The sequence below is a fragment of the Balearica regulorum genome, chromosome 9 (genome assembly GCF_011004875.1).
Source record: "Balearica regulorum gibbericeps isolate bBalReg1 chromosome 9, bBalReg1.pri, whole genome shotgun sequence".
NCBI classification, from domain to species: Eukaryota; Metazoa; Chordata; class Aves; order Gruiformes; family Gruidae; genus Balearica; species Balearica regulorum.
Window position 1 is genome coordinate 23,286,227 of NC_046192.1, and position 19,667 is coordinate 23,305,893.

Below are 19,667 nucleotides of genomic sequence, written 5' to 3' on the forward strand. Positions count from 1 at the left end.
GATGGTCTCCTTGGGAGAGGCTGATTCACAAAGCCACCAGAAGCCCTCCATAAAGTCTTGGGGACAGCATCACCTTTGCCCTCTGAGCTCAGCTCAGAGCTTCTCTTACAGTTAACTCCGGGACTTCCCCAAGCCAACTGTTTTCTTCTTGTGAAGTAGAAGTCCTCAAATATTTGTTTTAGCTGGCCAGGGAGAAGGAAAATGCAGTTCTTGGGAGACCTTAATGTTATCCTAGATCCATAGATGAAGCTGTTTGTGAACTGGTGGGAGATTTCTGGGTGTGAAAGGGAGTTTGCGGGCTGATGTTTGCCCGTGTCAGTGTTTGCCGCTGGCTGTGGCTGAGGACAGAGAGCTGCTTTTGGAAATGCAGACCAGGAGCAGGCGTGCGCCATTGCCAGCTCTTCGGGCACGATGCCCCGTTGTGTGACGGGCACGTGGTGCTGGGCGTCCCTGCTCGGCAGTGGGGGCTGAGGCCATTGAGTGCTGTAGCTTTAGGGGAAGACTAAAGAATGAAAGTTGGCCAAGGATGGAGACATCAAATTCTTGTGGAGTTTATTAGCCAGAATGCATGGAACATCTTTAAAACAATTGTTAAAAAAAAAAAAAAAAAAGATCCTTAGGGAGCTTCTCTTCGGAAAGGTGCTAACCCCAGGTTTGGAGGCATGGATACAGGGGCGTTTTGGGGCGATGCGAGTGGCTGCACCATATCACGGGGCTGTGCACCCGTAGCTCCAGCCTGTGCGTGCCTGCGGCAGGGACAGAGAGTGACAGTGCTCTCGGGGTAGTGCAGGGTCCCATTCGGGGGGCTGGCCGAGGAGCAGAGAGAGGAGCTGCGACATACCCTCGCTGTGACGGCTGGAGGTGCATGGTGTCCCCAAGGTTATGCAGCTCCTCCCGCTCCACGAGCCTGACGTTGATCCTGTGCTTTGGGTGTACCAAAGTACATCCCTGACACGCTACAGTACGCAAACACCTTTGCAGAGGTTATTGTTCAGCGTGCACGATGGCAGGGTTGATTCGGGCCACCAGGAAGCATCAGCACGGGACGGCACCGTGCAGTCACCTGCACGGACCCCACCTGCTCAGGTGGGTGGACGTGCAGCAGCCATTGGTACTGCGTGTGGGTCCCAGCCGTGCACCCTGCACTTGGGGCCTTTCTTTGAGTGACAAAAGCAACAACAAAGCCTAGGTGGTGATCAACCTGCAGTGGTTGTCCTTGAAGCTGGTGGTGCCCCAGGGAAGCTGCCCTGGGAGATGAGCCTGTGCCTTGGGACCCCCAGGCAGGGGAGGGAGCTGGACTTGGCTGCTGCTTGCACGGGGGTGCTGAGTCCTGCGCTGTGGTGCTACCTTCCGGCTCCATCATGGCCTTCTGCTCATGCCAACCAGGTTTTTTCCAAATTATTTGAGGAGTTCCATTAAAACAAAAAATCAAGACAACAGAAATGGCATTTTATTAAAGCAATAAACTATTAGTAAAACTACGTGGTCTTACCTGCTACTCCTTGTTGCTGTGATACCCACAGAACTTTCTCATTTCTTTGGGAAAGTCACATAACGGGTCAACAAAGAGTTAGCACCTTCCTATGCATGTGGTTTGTTAACAGCAGGAGGAGAAAAGAAAAATCATGTTCCCACTTAATGGAAACTTGGCGATGAGCAGCAGAGTCGCAGCTGGAGCGAGGACAGTGACCTCCTGACGCGTACCTGCGCTCTCTGCCTTGACACAGAGCAGCAGCCGTCGGGAGCAGGGCTGGGGAGCGATGGCCGAGAGATCCTGTTGCAGTCGCCCAAATCCCTCCCCGAGCGCAGGCTGCAGCCTTTTCCCCGGGTTTAGCTTGGCTGGCGGGAGTTATGTGAAGATCTGTAAGTGTTTGCGTTGATCAGCTGCCACCTAACCCCGCTGTGGGATGGAGGTGCCGGGCTGCCTTCCAGCGAGCCCGCTCGGCTCCCAGCCGCCAAAATTCTGTGCAGAAATGTGGCTTGGCAGGTGGCGGTCACTGGAGAAGACGTGGCACCAACAGATACCAGACTAGAGTTGAGTGATGTATAGCAGATCAGCCACGTAGACATCTATACGTTTAGATCATGAAAATATGTCCTGTATTTGTATGACGTGTTCAGCTATATATAAGAGCGACAGCAACGCTTGCCAGCCTGCGGGCACCGTGGTGGTCCTTGTCACCTCTGATCATGGTGGAGATGGAGTCTTTTGCATTGTGCTTTTGCCCTGGCAAGCTTCTCAGTTTTAGGATTTTATGTCAGCTTTTATGGCCAAGCTCTGTGTGTCTGCCAGCCTCTGAACTGCTGCATCCTTTGACCTTCCTGCCATTTATGCTCTTTGAAACGGGTACTTTTTCAAGCCCCTTTTTTCCCTCAGCTCGGCACTCCCTTTGCCACCCTCTGTTGCGGGGTTTGAGGATGCTGAGGTGCTGCTGATACCCAAGATGTTAAACACGTCCCTTCGCCCGCTGCAGCACTAGCAGGTCTCTGGTGGTAGATAACTGGGTGCTGGAGGCTCTGGGCATCCCCTGTCCTGGCTTTCAAGGGCGTTCTGCACGGTGCCCCTGGGTTTAGGGGTGCAGAGTGTGTGCCGTGACCACACCAGAGCGTGGAGGGTTCACCGTGCTCCAGGGGTTGAGCACAGCTCCTCAGAGGACGCACGGCACGAGCTGTGAGTGCCGTACTTAAACGCTGTTGTCTGTGCCCGAGGAATCCAAAACATGGTGATGAATAAGTAGCCAGCATTAATCACCAATAAATACCTAATGATCGGCTTCCCCGGGGCGGCGCAGGGAGCGGGAGCTGTGTTTGGGGTGTGCTGCTGGGCAGGGGCGAGCGGGGGCACCGGAGCCAGAGCATCCAGCGCATCGGCGTGAGGTCAGCAGGCGCTGCTCATCTGTGGATGTTGATGTTTGTTCTGTGAAGCAAATAAAATGAGTCCTTGGGAAGCGCCTGACGCTTAGGCTGGTCCTGGGCGTGGGGAAAAATGCAGCACAGAGGGGTTTTCTGACTACAGCAGTGGGTTAGTCACCACGTAATGACAGCGCTGCCCGCCGTGATGACCACTGCCTTACCTCATCGTTCCCCTTGACCTGCCTGTTGTTTCTGTTGCCTTTTTTCTACCATGAACGCTGTGGGACGGATGCTGCAGAACCCAGTACAGGGGCAGAAGGGGCTCTGCCCCGGTACAGATAGGGGACTTCCATAATTTACCTGTTATTTCCAAGCAATCCCCATCTGGAAGCATCCCAGCCCCTGTTGCAAACAGACTGCATGGATTCCCGTGCCGTAGCTTTTCCTCTGGGCAGGCTGGTGGCTTGGCAGTAAGCCTCACGTGGAAGGGACTATGGAAATCAGTAAAGCAGACCCAGGGAACTGCCCTGCAATTGTTAAAGTGGGAAGCGCTAATTGGTGTCTGCTTTTAGAGGTATTAGTATTAAATGTAAGAGCTTTGTGAGAATAATTGTTTTGGAAACAGTGTTTTAAAATATTTTGGTTTTATCAGGATTGGGCTAAAGATAAGAAATTTAGGTCAGGGTGATGTCAGAACATGATGTTGACTTGGATTCATATTTCAGTTCTTTTCCAGCTCCCGGTCTTTCCAGGGTGAGATCAATGCTTTGGTTCTTATTCAAGGGTTGTTTTGGGGGTTTTAGAAAAATAAACCCTAATCCTCCTGTTCTGTCCCCATAGTACGAGCATCCAGAAGGGCAGATTTTCAGGAGGCGTCTCCACATGCCATGCTGGCCGCTTGCTCCCCTGGCTGAATGGCTTCCACGTACTGAACTTAAGAGCGGGGTTAAGTCGTTGCTGAGCATTTTTGAACCCCTCTGTCTTTTAATTTCATACTTAGGGAATGTAACATGCTACCTGTTATCTACAGGAGCCCTGGGATTTTGGTTAACGTGGGAGGGTATACTGAAAAATAAAATCAGTGCGTGTCTGTTTTTGCTCAGTATGGATATGTGGCTTTCCTGGGCTGGAAAAGCAGGACCCTCTTTGCAGGTGCTGGGGGGGACGCTGAGCCCGGGGAACATTTCCTGACTGCTTGGTGGAGGTCTGACACCTGCCAAAGACTGCAGAAGGAAGACGTGCCAGGGTGTGCATCTGGGGCTGGTGACAAGCCTGGCTTCTCCCGGCAGATGCAAATAATTCCTCGAAAAGGGCTCTTGTCAGCTGAGGGTATTTGTCCGTGAAAGAGTGGTCCAAAGCTAATTTTAGGTTTAAAATGTGGGGAAATATTTACATGGAAAAGCTTCATCGTCACCAGGCAGGGCAAATAGCTGATGAGGGCATCACGCGTAGGATTTCCTTGGCATCTGGTCTGGGCTCCTAGTGCCTGTATGGCATCCAGGCTCCTGGCAGCAGCAGGAGGAGAGAGGAAATTCATGGCTCAAATCGTTAGGGCCTTGTCTTGGGTTTTTTGTTGGGTTTTTTTTTTTTCCTCTTTTTAATAACCCCATCTCATTGCCCTGTGTTAGCCCAAGCCCGTCTGTTTTACTCCGTGCAGCCAGTGAGGCTCGTGTGGGTCCCGGCACCGGCACTGCCTGTGGGACAAGCCCGAGTATGGGAACAGAGGTCGCTTGTCCCAGCGCTCGCCAAAAGGTCGCTGCACTGGGAGAGATGTCATGAGAACTGGAATGAGGGTAATTTTCAGGGATTATAGTGTTTCTCGCTCTGGGGATGGGAGTTGATGTAGAGCATCAAACCCCGGGAGGCATTAGCAGGAAATGCTAATACTGGATGTATTTCCTCTTCCCTCCTCCCGTCTTTCCCAAATGAAGGCTTTCTCGGGTTCATGGCTCTGCGTGGTGCTTGTCGGCATCATAACGTCCTTAAGGAGCAGTGATTATCTGAGCTTGTTGCAGATCAGCCACGATACACGTAAGAATAAACTTGGGCTGACCAAATCTGAGGTAGTCTGTGCTATTACCGGCTGCATATATTTTCACATCAGGATTTGAATGTCTTCAAAACACAGAACTGTTCATGAATATTTACTAAAATATGCATTTTCTGCTTTCCAGTTTCCCAGCTTTTAAAGCCATGCTTTTCTTGTCCTTTGCAACAAGTAGAAAAACACTGTTTCTTTAGCGAAGGCTGAGGTTGTCCTATGATCCCCTACAGTAATAACTTGGGGTTAAAGCATAACCAGAATGGCAAATAACAAAAATAAAAATTGGGCTTGCAAAATTGCAGGTTTGAGCTAGGGGTTTGTAATACATTCACAAGGGCTGAGGGATTAATACAGTTAATTTTTATAGTCATTTTCCCTGTAGATGAAAGCTTGATTCTTGGTGCAGTCACTGTTTCCAATGCGTGTATTTAGCTAGCTCAAGAGGGTTGGGGCCCGTCTGCTGTGGGGACAGCCAGGCAAAGGGAGACGGAGAGCTGAAGTTGTGCTTGGAAGAGGAAAGGATTAATCTGAAAACTGGGCTGGACGAAAGTGGTGTCAGCAGCGTTTGTGGGGCTTTTTAGTATGTTTTTTTTCCCTCTTTCAGTTTTTCACTATCTCCCTTTTTCCTTGTTTGTTCATTCTTTCCAAAGTTTTCCTTTAAATGACTCTTTTCTCATTGCTGCTTTTGCCCAGGCAAACTGTGAGCCGGACAGAGCCGGAGCGGTGCCTTTCCCCCCCGAACGTGCAGGTCGCCGTGCCAGCTCCTGGCTGCCCGGGCGGCAGGTTTGGTGCTGGGGGGTGTCTGGGGGGAGCCGGGGCCGGTGTTCCTCCCCCCCTGCCCCGAGAAGGTGAATAAGGGCAGCCTGTCCTGGCAGACCCCAGCCCTGGGGACTCTGCAGACCCCTCCCGGGACAGTGCCCTGCCTCTGCCATCAGACAGGGTTTCTTTCTCCCCAGTCTCTGCTTTTAAACCTGCAATTCGGAGCAGTTATCTCTTGTCCGTCTTGCTCACAGCTGGCTCCTACAGGCTTGCAGGCTGCTGTCCTGTTCCCTCCGAGCGCCTTCTCTCGCTCCTGATGCTGTTCCCACAGGTCAAGCGCTTTAGGTCTGACTCTTCCCGTCTCCGGCACCCTATCTTCCTTTTTGGCTTGCAGGCAGTAACCCTGTTAGTGCATCTTGGCACAATTTTTGCCTCTCTTCAGATTACCAGTTCTTGACCTACTGAACCCCCTGTGGGGTTCTTTTGTTTGTTTTTCTTTAACAAACTACTACCTCTTTTCTATCCTGGATGGCAACAGCCAAATACCGAAATGTAGCACTTGTTTCCAATAAATTTCATCCTATTACTTCCACCCTTCTGCAATTTGCCAGCATCGCTGGAGTTCTCTCTCTGTCCTTCACATAATTGCAGCCTCCAAAGCAGACAGTATCAGCAGGTTTTATAAGCCCGTTCTCCAGTCCATCATTAGCGCAAGGAGCGAGTGGCACTGGATAGACAGGACCTTCTTGGTGCAGCCCTTCTGTTTTGCTGCTGAATCACGGATAACCGTGCTTGGCGCGTGTTTGCACCCAAGCTGTTGCAGATTAACCCGGACACATTCCTCAGCTTGCCTATGGGAATGCAGGCAGAGTCCGCATGGCGAGCTCTGGCCAGGAGGTTAAATAGCTCTTACCGAGCGGAGCCATATAAAGCAATTTGCAGAAGCTTTCAGAGGGACGTGGTACGTCCTAGCTTTCCAGCTGACCCCTGCGCTGCCCTCCCTGCTGGGTTTGCTGCTGCCTGGGTTGATGGGGCTTGTGACAGGGCCATAGGCAAGTCACATTTTCCCTCTCGAGCCTGTAATCTGGCTCTAATCTCGAGAGGGGGAATCTTGCTGCTGGGACTGGCTCAGGTCCAGCTGCGTTCGGACTCTGCCTTGTCCCGGGACTTGTCTGTGCCAGCTGTGAAAACAGCTTTAGTGTTCAAAAAAAAAAAAAATCTTGAGTTATGCAGCTCTGCTGTGGTCCTTAGCAATTAATCGTTGCATACACTGGTTAATTGTTTACCCATTAACCGACTGCGTCAGTTAATCTGACAAGAGGAGCCCAGCTGTACCTGGCACAGTGGGGAGGGGAGGAGGAGGAGGAGGATGCACATCCTTTCCATGTTGGCTCCTGTCCGCGTGCTCTTCCTCCAGCCCTCTTCGTGTGGTATTTGTCTGCTGGTTTTCTTCAAGTGTAATTGCTGGCACAGCACGTACAAAGTGTGTTTGGGCTTGTCTTCTCTTTGACTGTGCAAACCTCTTCTTTTGGAAAGTGCAGTAAGTTTCCATGAAGCAAGAGCATCTCTTCAGATTAAAAAAAAATAAATAAATAAACTGTGCTTTGTTTCCAAATGGGAGTACAGACAGAAGAAATACAGAGCAAGATGCTGCTTTATATCCTTTAGTCCTAAAGGTGACCAAAGAAATTCTTTGTGTGGAGTGCCGAGCGGGAAATAAAATAGGATTTTATTGTATGCATTGATGCAGAGTGGGGAAGTGCTACTGCCTGGTGTGGGGCAGCTCGGGGCTCTGCCCTACCACCGCCCCGGGGTTGTTTTGGAAATCCTGATAGCGTAGCCTCCTTCCCAGGAATGCCATTTATTTATGCGTGCTTTCGAGGGAGAAAATCAGACATCCAAAGCCAGTCTGTATTTGCCCCCTGGACAGAGGGGGATGAGGTCCCCGGGGGTGTACACGTGCGGGTTTGTGTTTGAGTTATTCAGACAGATCTGTTGAAGTGACGTACCTGTCCAGCAAGCCTCCAGTCTGGTCCTAAAGCCTTCTGTGCTGTGGTGGCATTCCCAGCCACCGGTGGAAGGTGGCAGAGCCACCAAGACCCTCGGAGCCCTCGCTCCCATGGTGAGGCTGTTGATTCTGCATTTACTTTGGTACAATGAAGAGGTTGACCCAGTTTTTCTGATTCAAGTCTATGTGCAAATGGATTATTTTTTTTGTTCCTGAAGGCAAGTGATGTTGATGTGTTTTTGAGCTTACACGGTATCAGCCTTATGTGGTAATAAAATTATGTACTTGTTTCAAGAGGAAATGATAATAAAGAATGTTCTTTCAAAAGCAGCTAAACACATGAATTATTAAAATGTTAAATTATTTCCAAATTACGCCATATCCAGCTCTTTCTGTGGAGCTCACTCAAGAATAATTGCACAGTGTTCTTTGCAGAATTTAACAGCAGAAACATTGCACTTTTTTCTTTCTTTTTAAAAAAAATAAAAAAAAATCATTCTTTCACACAATGTAAGAGCTTCCATGGCTATAAATGGGCATCCTTGTATTGGCTTCTGTAGAATGTTACCAGTTTGTCCCATCCGTATTTTTTCAGCGTAGCTGTCAAGCTGTGACATTTATTGCAGAGCAGAACAAAGATTGAAGAGGCTTTTTATCCTATAGATGCCCAGGAGCTGGAGCTTGGCTGCGTGCAGGGACCAGCAGCCAGGTCTGCAACCCCACGGCGAGTTGCAGAGCCTGGAGGAGGAGGAAGAAGCAGCTTTGCAAATACTCACAAGCGCTGAAAGCTTGCGTCAGTGTTAGTGGACATGCCTCACGTCTTGATTATGTTTTTCTTAGTTATTTATTTTTAAAATTTTCTTCCTTCCCTGTTTCTGTCCTGACTCAGGCTCCTGGCATGGGTGGGTGGGGATGAAAGTGGGAAGTGCTGTAGTCATCAGTGCCCAAACATCTCCAAGCGCCCCTGCCCAATTGCCCTGAGCAGGCAGCAGCCTTCCCCATGCTCGCTGCCTGCTGTCCCCGCTGCAGAGGGGCAGCGGGATGGTCCCCTGCAGCCAACCGGGCTGCGTAAGGGCTGCGAGTTCCTTGGGGGGCTGGTGGAGGGGTGAGTACGACCTGCAGCATCCACCCGTGTTGCTCCCAGGCTTCCTGTGAGCATCAGGGTGCCCCTGACCCTGCGTTGCTCCGTGGACGGGAACCTTCGTGGCTGGGACTTTTGAGCCTGCTGAGAGGATGGAGCCATGGGAGAGCGTGAGACCCGCAGATACCACAGGCGATTGTGTAAGGTGCATAGAAACAGAGGAAATCTTAATAATGCAAGGAGTTTATATCGCTAGTTCAGTCAAAGGAAGAACGCTTAACAAAAACGCCTACTGATTCTTCTGAGGGAGCTTTTCCTCTATGCAGCCTAACCTGGGAATTGCAGCATCGTGTGAATTAAGCCTAGGATTTGGCCAGGCATAATACGGTTTGTGCTTTCTCTGGTGCATCGTTGTTATTACAGAGATAGCTGAGGCGGCCAGGCGAGTTGATGCACAAGCTTCCTTTGCTTTCCCTTTGAAATCATGATGTGAAGGTAGTCCTGAGCTGCAACCAACCTCCTGCAGGTTTTTGTAGCTGGAAAGTGAAATATTGTGTATTTTCCATTTTAAAGTACAACCGGAGTGTATAAATCCTGTGGTCACTGGCATTGAGGGAAATGTTCTTTTGTAGCCTGAAGCTACCTTTGCTTTTCTGCTGCTCTGGGCAGGGGTTTCGTGTAGCTGCAGGGCTGGGCGTTTTGCACTGGGTATGTAGGATGGGGGAAGTTGGGGTGAACGGAGGGAAGACGGGGCCACGCGCCGCCGGGGGTTTCCCTCAGCCCTGCTGCACTCAGGTGTTGCAGAGGGGGGTGATGGCAGCCCTGCTCCTGCCTCCTCCCCAGCCCCCCGTGGCTCCGGCACGCGGGTCCTTGAGATGTCGCTGAGAGACGAAAGCCATGCAGCTACGTCGACACTGAAGAAGATCGCTACAGACATGAGCAACATCATCGAGAGCCTGGACACCAGGGACCTCCACTTCGAGGGGGAGGAGGTTGACTCGGAGGTGCTAAATGACCCAAAAGGTGCCGGTGAGTTGCCCATACGTTCTCACTCCATGTCTGGATTTAATCTGGGTTAATCTCCTGGATTTAATAACTGATAATCTGTTGACAGATAGGGTGCAACCTCCGTGGTTTTACCAAGCCCAGCCGTTGGCCCTGTTTGAGGACCAGGAGGCATTGCTCTTAGCACTCGAGCTCTTAAGTCAACTCCCTTCTGTGAAAGCTTGTCTTTAAGCTCTCTTAAATAAAACCTTGTATATTTTAGCGGAATTAATGCTGCTGTGTAAATGCTCCTGTGTTAAAGTATTGCAACTATCTGCTGACTTTCATGCTCTCGTCGATAGTAACAAGACTGTTGAGCTAACGGGGTTTGTGGTCCTTCCAGTGTGCATTCCTTTCTCTGCCATCTATCACACCCGTGGGTTCAAAGAGCCGGGCACGCAGACGTACCTCACAGGATGTCCTGTTCGAGTGCGTGTGTTGGAAGTGGAACGTTTTACTTCCACAAAGAAGGTCAGAACTTCCAGAAATTTCCTTTAATTTCCATAGAACTGTATTAAAATACTGCTTGTGGGTTAATTTTGCACGTGCTTGTTCATGGGCTGAGGAAGCAGAAATGCCTGTGCCTCAGAAAAATGCTCAAGAGAGGAGGTTTCCTGTCTGTTTATAAAACCTAATAAAGCAGAACAAGAAATTGCGAGACGGAATGATCCAGAAGTAAAATTGAATGAAGGCTCTTTAGATGAGCAGCTGCAGAAAAATAACTTATTTCAAAGCTGCAGCCCTTGTGGTGGTGTTCTCCCGTGCAGGTACCAAGCCCCAACGTTTACACCATCGAGCTGACCCATGGAGAGTTCACATGGCAGGTGAAAAGGAAGTTCAAGCACTTCCAGGAGTTTCACAGGGAGCTCCTGAGGTACAAAGCCTTTGTGCGCATCCCTATCCCTACCAGGAGGTGAGTGCTCAGCCCTCCGGACGTGGTGGGCTTTGGGAAGATGTGATCTTTTCTCTTTTAATAGCGTATTGGTTTGGCTTTACCAATCCCGTTTGCTTTAAGGAGGAGAGGGCAGAAAAATTTAGTCTCTACAAACATTTAGCTGCTATAATGAAAATATTTAATCTCTACCTATTTGGCAGCTATAACCTAAGTGGTGCAAGCATCTCTCCGCTGACCCAGAAAGCACGTTGGGTCCCAAGTCATCACCTCTGGAGCTGAATTTGCCTTGAACTTGGGGAAGGGTTATGCTAATGGAAACTGTTGGCGCTATGCAGCTTTCTGCTGGCATGGGCTGGATGTGGGAGGCGTGGGGGTCCCCGGCACGGGTGGTCAGCCCTGCCTGGGCTGGCCTTGCTGCTCAGGGTGGCTGGAAGCGTAAGGGGAGCCGTGGGAAGAGGCACGGTGTGGGTCGGCAAGAGCACCCTGCTGTGGGGAAATGTGGGGAGAGGATATAGGAAAAGGTGAAATTATGAGGGGTTAAGGGCCAGGGGAACATAATGCCCTAAAAATAGGGTTTAGGCTCCCTTTCATTAAAAGGAGACCCTGAAAAATCAAACGCTGATGTTTGTGTTGTATTTCTGTTTGTGAGCCAGTTGGAGCATACTGGCTTCTTTTAAACAAATCCACGCTTCCTGGTTTTTTGCTTTCCTGCCCACCCATCTCTCAGTTTTTAAGAGTTGGGATGGGAAAAATAAAAGCATCGCAGAAGAAGGGTTATGTATCGTGGCATGCACACGCTCACAGCGCTTAGACTTGACTTTGGGGTTTGGTTTTTTTCCTTCCAGTCACACGGTGAGAAGACAATCCATCAAAAGGGGAGAACCGAGGCAGATGCCGAGCCTGCCACACACCGCCGAGAGCACGGTGCGGGAAGAGCACTTCTCTAGCAGGAGGGTAAGCGCCTGGCTGGGTCTGGGGGGGCTGGAGGGAGGCTCAGGGGGGGCTTCTGAGGTGCAGAGATGCCAGGCAGGTTGCTTGCAAAGCCACACGCTATCAAAGGCCTTGTTTTATTACCATTAAAGTCTTTTGCTTAACAAACTTAGGCTTTGAAAGTCCAGCTTTAATGCCAAACTCTCCTCCATGCAAAGAGGAGGATGCTGCTCCCGGCGTCCATACGGGTGAAGTTTTCCTCTGCGGCTGAGGAAAACCGTGATGTCCGGAGCAGCGGTTCCCCTCCTCCCACCTGCTCCGATTTAAAGATAGAAGAGGCGGTTCGCAGGGTCAAGTTGCGTGATGGAGGCAGCCCCGCAGCCATCAAAATCTGAGAGATTTCAGTCCTGTCCCCCTCTGAAAGAGGAGATGACAGTCAGACTCTTGATGCCGAAGTGGGTAATTTTAGCCGAGGCACACGTGTTCTGTGTAACTTCATCAGATGTTAACAGATGGGCCCTTCTATGAAGAGGGTGGATATCTTCCTACCTCTTCATTGCAGCTTTGCTGTTTGCAAAAAAACAACAAAAAAAAAAAAGTCTGTAAAAAACCCTCCCTGTTTGTTCACCCTGTGCTTATCGTGCTTTTTCTGCTGTTCGCTCCTGCCCTGGGCTTTCTGCTGCTGAGGTCTCAGGTCCCAGAAGGTTGTGTCTCCTGGCTGTGCCGTGCAGATAACCCTCCCTGCTGCGTACGGCTTCGCTGCCACACGGGATGTTTCAGGAGAGAGATCTTGGTTTAAAAGAGGAAGAAAAAAGTTTTCTAGATCCCTTTTTTTTTTTTCTTCCCCTTGGTTTCCTTGTGGGAATCCCACAGCTTTCACCAATGGGATGCACTTCTCTCTCCTGTAATGGTTTCTTTCCCCCTTTCCTGTCTGGGGACGCCAGGCTCTCCAGCGACCGGTGGCCCGGCCACTGCCCTCTCCGTGGCTTTGGGACAGGGCAGCGTGGTCACCGTGCTCCTCACCCCAGGAACCCGGTGTTTTGGTTGCATCTGAGGCTGTGTCTTCTCACGAAGCTAAATCGTGTGGGTCAGAAACAGCAGGGACTGATTTTGTATTTCAAATTGTTCTGAAACTTGGATTCGGTCAAGGAAGTTGACCTCTAAAATGACAGTGCCAAGAGACAGGTCTGCTGGTGGGAGGTACAAACACAGATCTGTGAACAGTAAACAACCTCCGATTGAACTATTTATGCTGCTGAGCTGTAATCTTCTGTGAGCACATAATAATGTATTTATTTATCCATTCAAGCTGAAAAGTGTGTCTGATTTCTTGATTGCTACCTAATGCCAGACAGTTGGATTGTGTTTTTCTTTTTTCTTGAAAATTCCTGCATCTTAACTAAAGTTTCGATATTTTAATTGTAGAAACAGCTGGAAGACTACTTGACAAAGATCCTAAAAATGCCGATGTACAGGAACTACCATGGAACAGTAAGTAGAAATTAGTTTGCTTAAACGCCTAAAGAATTTTCACTTTACAAATGTTGAATTCCATTGGAAGAAGACATGCAACTTCTTATATAAGAAACATTTTACAGCCGTTTTGCAAGTGTTTTGGCTGAGCTGATTTCTCTAATGTGGATGTCATATGATTAAAACCGAAGAAAGAGAACTAATGGCTTGGTCTGGGAGGTCACTATTATAACACAGTGATAACCTCCTCAAAGTAGTCCAATCCAGAAAGCTGATTGTACGTGTATGACGTGGTGGGTTTCTGGTTAATTCTGGGGAGCGTTTAAGATGATAAGTTGAAGTTTTAAATATTTAAACAATTGGAGTCCAAATTAGACCCCTTCAGTTTGGGCTACAGGTGTGGTCCTGGGTGCAAATTTCTCTCAGGTTCCTGTTCTGTGCAATTTCACTGGACTTTGGTGACGTTGAGTTTGTATGAGTGATAACCATTCGCCTCTGTGGGTCTTTTGTCACTTCCAAAGGGCGATGATTTATTTCCAGTTGGCTTATTTCCCCAAGTCGATAGTCTGTTTTGAAATGAGGAGAGATGTCAAATCCAACTTCAGACCTATTTCAAGCAAAAATATTTATTTTGAAAGCCATTCTTAAATGTTTCTTCAGTAGTCCTCACCTGTCAGCTGCAGCTGTAACATCTCCCTGGGATGGCAATTTATTTTCCCTTTTTTTTGGCTGCACGATGACTGTGTTACTTCATCTTTTGTGTTATCAGCAAAACCTGATGCATGCATTGAGTAGCTGCAGAGCTTAGTGACGTTTCTGAGCCAGGGGTGATAACTGGGAACACTTGGTTTTCAAACAAGGCAGAAATGTAGACTAGACTTAGGGTATCTGTAGCAGCCAGTTCTTCTCTTTGACTTTTGTTGTTGTTTGGTAGGAATTCTGCTCTTTTGCAGGATTTCGGTTGTGTAGAGATGTTGGGCAGCTTGTAGCTGGATGTAATGCCCGAAAGCAGTGTGTGCTCTTGTTGCAGAGCTCTGTGTGTTGAGCACCACTTGTTACATGGGACAAAGTGCTAAGGTCTAGAGGAGAGCAAGTCTTATGAGGAGCGGCTGAGGCAACTGGGGTTGTTTAGCCTGGAGAAAAGGAGGCTGAGGGAGACCTTATCGCTCTCTACAACTACCTGAAAGGAGGTTGTAGTGAAGTGGGTGTCACCCTCTTCTCACAAGTAACAAGTGATGGGATGAGAGGAAATGGCCTCAAGTTGCACCAGGGGAGGTTTAGATTGGATATGAGGAAAAATGTCTTCACCGAAAGGGTTGTCAAGCCCTGGAACAGGCTGCCCAGGGAAGTGGTGGAGTCACCATCCCTGGAGGTATTTAGAAGATGTGTAGACGTGGTGCTTAGGGACATGGTTTGGTGGTGGGCTTGGCAGTGCTAGGTTTATGGTTGGGCTCGATGATTTTAAAGGTCTTTTCCGACCTAAATGACTCTATGATTCCACGATCTGGCGTTGGCCAGCATGCTTTGGGCTGCAAGTAGTCTTCAGATCTGGGCTGAGAGGAACTGTGTTTCTTAGAGTGCTTCTTTTGGGCTTAACTCCAAAGCAGTCAAGAGCTGTGTTAGTCTGCATGTGGAAAATAGTCATCTTTTGTTCTAAAGGCAAGATTGGGATAACTTGGCAATTTTGATCAGTAGCATATGCAAAGCGGGGGAGAGTTATTTTACAGTGCGGATCCATCTTGTCACTCTTAGGCAGGTGTTGCTTTTCTCAAATATTTTGGAGAATTTCTGCTCATGTAAGAACGTGGGTGATCTTTTGACCAGGCTGTGGTTCGAGGCAGGCTGCCGCGGTGGGGGCTGGGTAAGGAGACGAGCAGTCCTGCCTTGCCCTGGCAGCTGTGGGGTGCTCCCCTCCTCCTGCGTTGAATCGCCCTTCTGTCCCCAGTCCCCGGAGCCAGATGTCACTTTGCACATAAATTCTCAGTTTATTGTTGGTTTTTCCTGGATTTGGCCGCAGCGAAACGTTCAGTGAGGACTTTGCTGCTCCTGGTGGCAGCGCCGCTAAGTGCAGCACATCCTACAGGCGATGCTGGAAGAAAGCACAGGGAGAAAAATGTGTCCTTTAAAAAAACCCACCAAAACAACCCTTCTCAGACTAGAGACTAAAGTGAAGATTTCTGGCATTTCCCTTGGAACTGTATTTGTCCTCCTTAGAACAAAATGAGGGCTTTGTTTTTTCTGTGGTTGAGGAGTCTTTTGCCTGGACGCTGACAAATACTGTGGCTGTCTTAATCTTGGAGCACATTTTGACTCCTGCATGTTCCTCTCTTCAAATCCATGCACCAAGGTTTTCGTTAAAATCCTAAATCCTTTGTAAAGTCAGGTATAGAGTTGCGGTGGCGAGCTGTGACCTGCCTGATGTGTAACCCTTGGTCCTTGCAAACAGCCTGCTTGGCTCGATCGCATCTCCTCGGAGATGTTTTTACATCTGACCTGCACATTTGAATTAATTTTATTTTTTGCTGCTTTTATTTCGCATTTGCGGTTAATTTATTGTTTGTCAGTGAGAAGATCACCACTTTATGCACTCTCAAGGATGTGCTGTGCGCTGGGAGAGTCGAGCCTGCAAGTCGAGCTTGTAGTGGCTTTGCAGACCTGAAGTCCCCAGTGGGTTGAGGATCAGGTCCACGGTGACCAAGTGACATTGTAGAGGTTGTACATCCACTGCCCACCCCAGGAGATGCTCCTGCAGGCTGCGGAAATACAACCTGCTGAAGCATCATCATTTAGACATGTACCAAGTGTCCCTTGCTCTGACTGATAGCATTTACCGCCTTTTCACGTTTCTCGTAATTTCTCAGCATTCATTGTAACAGAGTATTTTGTGTGGAATTCACAAATAATAGGTTGTATTATGTGATCGGACTCCAGCCTTCACAGCCTTTCATTTTTATTTTTATTTTCCTTTTAGCTATGTGATTTATGATTAAATCATAATTTCCAAAACCTTTTTATACTACTTCTGGGCTGAAGTTCTTCAAGACAATTACTGTTAAAATGAATGTTGCGGGAATCTCAATGTGTTAATTGTCCACACTTTTTTCTGGGAAATGGAAATTGGGGGAACAGAGCCCAAAACCATTAGGAAACGGGGCCCATGGGCTTGACTGTATTCAATATAAAAATTTTATTAGTTGGACCTTTGCATCTTTTTTTTTGTATGAGCTGCAATAGTTGAAAGATGCCTAAGCAAAATAAGAAATAAAATTTGGTTGAACCAGAGCGTGTGTGTCTAACATTTTGCATGAGCTTTAGTAAGTGAGTATAAAAACCTCATCTTAGGTGAAAGCAGTACAATGTGAGAACAACTCCGATGTGTGAGAGTGGCTACTGGTTTGCCTCTGATATGGCACTGGGATCTGCACACCATTGCAAAGGCCCCCGCCCAACCCTGCAGTATTTTTGGTTATTGCACTTGAACTTTATCATGTTAATTTTTTTATTTTTTTCAATTTGGATTTCGTATAAGCCAATTTTTTGTGTGTAAGAAATAGTTGGCATCTTCTGCTGAACATCTTATTCTGAAGCTGGCATCTTATTCTGGAGAGTGGTGTAATGTCACTTTATTGCTAGCCACAGCTGCTAATCAAACCTTTATGGGGTCTTTTTTACCCACTAAATTAAAAACAAGAGTTGAAATGAAAACACAGCGTGGAGCTGCTGAATTCCGTCTGAAATGCGGATGCTCTGTGAAATTTTTGCTTACATAAATCATGCAGGCTTGACATTGCGGGCAGAACGGGATGGTTTCAAACTGTGGCTCGTGCACCTTGCAGCTGGTTCTCCACCTTTCATGGCTTGTCTTTCTGCAGCTGATCACTCCAGTCTGCATGATTTTTTGTTGTGTTTTTTTTTTCCTTTTTATTGCTACAACAGTGTCATTGCAACTGCATTCTCTAGACCCATATATCATACTTAAAATATTCTGCTGCGGATTGCTCTGAAACCGAAGCGGGATGCCGGCTCCCCGGGGAGGCAGCTGGGCAGCGCAGGAATTCAGATGTGAGGGAGATGGAAGCAGAGCCTGAGGCTCGCTGCTCTGCCTTCTCTGCTCGGTTTTTCTGTCCATGACGAGCACCCGGGATGAAAGGCACTGTAACAGTAAAAATAGCGAATGCAGCAATGATCATAATAATAAATCATTCGATCAGATGTTTTCCACTGCACTGAGGAATTTTCCTTCTAACTGGTGGCATTTATTTACGTTTTTTTAAGAAACTAATGCTCCTAACTGGCACTGTTTGATCAACATGTTGGATGGGCTCCTGCCACCATCCTTGCTGTTTCAAAGACTCCTTGGCCGAAGAGCAGGTTGCTGCACTGCCAGACAATCTCTTTATTTTTATGTAGTAGTAGTAGTCCTGTTTCTGCAAGTAATTTTTCCTCCTGGTTTTTCTTTTTGCTTCTTTGAGGACAATTATTTCTCTGCGTGCAGTGCTCCTCAAGTCGCTGCCAGCTTTCTTGTTGCAGCCAACGTTTTCAAAGGGTTTTGACATTCGTGTGCAGTTTTTTTGTGTGTGTGCCCACTGTGCGACAGATCTGGGTTTCTGATTCATCAGAAGGGAAGGCCAGCCATTTTCTGAAGAAATGAAAATGGGATCCAGGGCAAAGAACTGGCCTGAGACTTTGCTTGGCACCTCTGACATGCTTGCAGGATACACTGGGTTTTCAGATGCTCCCTGTCCCGCTCCCAGCATCGCTGCAGAAACAGATGAGATGTTCGTAGGTCAGCGCTGGTGCTTTTCCAGAACGTGTAGTGAGAGCGGTGATAGCAAGATTGTTAGTAAAAGCATGGAATAACTTGTTCTAGCTACTTTCTGAAAACAGGCTGAAATCACCCAAAAATGAGGGCATTAAATTTGCTTCCACTGAAAAGAGGTTACATTATGTCCTTGAGCTACTCGGAGGAGAACAACAGGTCTTTTGTTCATCTCTGTGACCTTCTTGATGTGAGAAGTTTGGGAAGGTCCCAGCAGCAGCAGAGCATGAGGAGGAGGAAGGATCTCCTGTCCTACTGCCGCTTCTGTGGGGCAAAAACAATGTTGGGAAGGTGTTGGGATACATGATACATTTAGTGTTGGGAAGGGAGCCTGAGCCGGCCTCACCGTAACTGCAAGATAGACTTTTGCCCCAAATTTACTGATACTCTTTGTTATACTTAGTGGTTGAAAATATCTTTGAGATTTATGGGTCTCCCTATGTAATTTCTGTGTAAAATTGGATTTTGCTGATGAGGGTCCTGAGGTGGGTTTGCCAAAGAGCAGGTGACAGTGGCCACCGTGGAGGAGAGCCCTTCCTTGGGTGCTGGCACCTGAGCTGCTGTGAGGCATGGGTGGACATGGCCTGAAGCCGGCCCCGAGGCCGTCTCACGTCCTGACCGCGGTCGGGAGCGTGGGTTGAGTCCTGGGCTTCGGTCCCAGCAGGCTTCATTGCCAAAACATGTGGTTAGAGGGTTCCCTCCGGCTTGCTGCCTGACCAAAGGGGAGAGCAGCTCTTGTCCTCACCCTGCCCTGAGCACTTTTCTGCACTTGGGCAATTTTAGGTCATAATAAATGAAAAGTGAAGTGCCCAGGTGCAGACAAGCCTCTGCCGTGCAAGGCAGCTCCTTCTCGGAGCTGGTCCTGCCCAAGCCCCATCCCATGTGGGGTGCCTGGGGCAGGCATTTCTCCCTGCTAATGGGGCCCAGGGCTAATAACCAGCAGACTGTCAGGAATGTCCTGCTGTGCCAAGAAAAGCCTGCTTGGTCGAATTCTCTTGACATTCTATTTTTAGAGGTGAACGTAATCGTTCTGTGCTTTCTCACTGGCTTTGCTTGTCATTGCGTTCCTCTGCAATCTCTGCTGAAGCAGGAGGAGCTGCAAGGAGCAGGTTGCTTGAGTTTGAGATTTGGTGTTAAACCTGAAAGTACGGCACGTGTGTTCCCCAGCCTGTACCTTCTGTGGAGCTCGCTGGGGCCTGACCCTGCTCCACGCTGACTGGCACAAGTCATGCAGAGCACGCTTGATCTCGCTCTCCTCTTGTCCCCCCGTGGCTTTGCGTGGTGTTGGCTCCTGAGGCCAGACAGAGCAGTGGTGTGTGCACAGTGTTGATCGGGAATGATCTGCTGTGATGGTCGTGGAGGATGCTCGTGGGTTGAGGGGCTGAACTCCCATGTGATGTGTATCCATGGCGTAAGAGGCTCAAAGGGAATAGGGTGCTCCCAGCCCCGTGGACATGTGCTCCTTCCCTTTCCAGCCTTTCTGTGAGGCTCACTGGAGGAAGGAGAGGCAGCCAGCCAAGTTCACATAGGCCCCCAAACAATGTCAAAATTGAGTCCTCATTTCAGCCAGTGACCCAGGAGGGAGGAAACCAGTGGGTCCCTGTCATACCTTTGATCTTGATTGTCCTAGTAGCCTGAAATGTGCTCTCCAAAGCACACTTAAAATAAACAACCAACCAAACTACTTTTCTTTCTCTTCTTGAAGATGCTTAAGTGATGGTGGGTAACTTCTGCTCTGGATCTTCTGTAGGTTCTGCCTTT

The 19,667-nt window shown here is 48.7% G+C and overlaps 1 protein-coding gene across 6 annotated transcripts in view; it reads left to right on the forward strand.

Annotated features, from left to right (window-relative positions):
- The window catches only part of PLD1 (phospholipase D1), a 68,491-nt gene that overhangs the window by 10,011 nt on the left and 38,813 nt on the right, over positions 1-19,667 (forward strand). For all 6 annotated transcript variants that reach the window (XM_075761552.1, XM_075761555.1, XM_075761550.1 and 3 more), the window contains exons 2-6: positions 9,589-9,774; positions 10,133-10,260; positions 10,557-10,702; positions 11,530-11,638; positions 13,040-13,105. In XM_075761552.1, coding sequence (XP_075617667.1) covers positions 9,621-9,774; positions 10,133-10,260; positions 10,557-10,702; positions 11,530-11,638; positions 13,040-13,105 — 603 coding nt within the window. In that variant the 5' untranslated portion in view covers positions 9,589-9,620. The remainder of the gene's footprint in view (positions 1-9,588; positions 9,775-10,132; positions 10,261-10,556; positions 10,703-11,529; positions 11,639-13,039; positions 13,106-19,667) is intronic.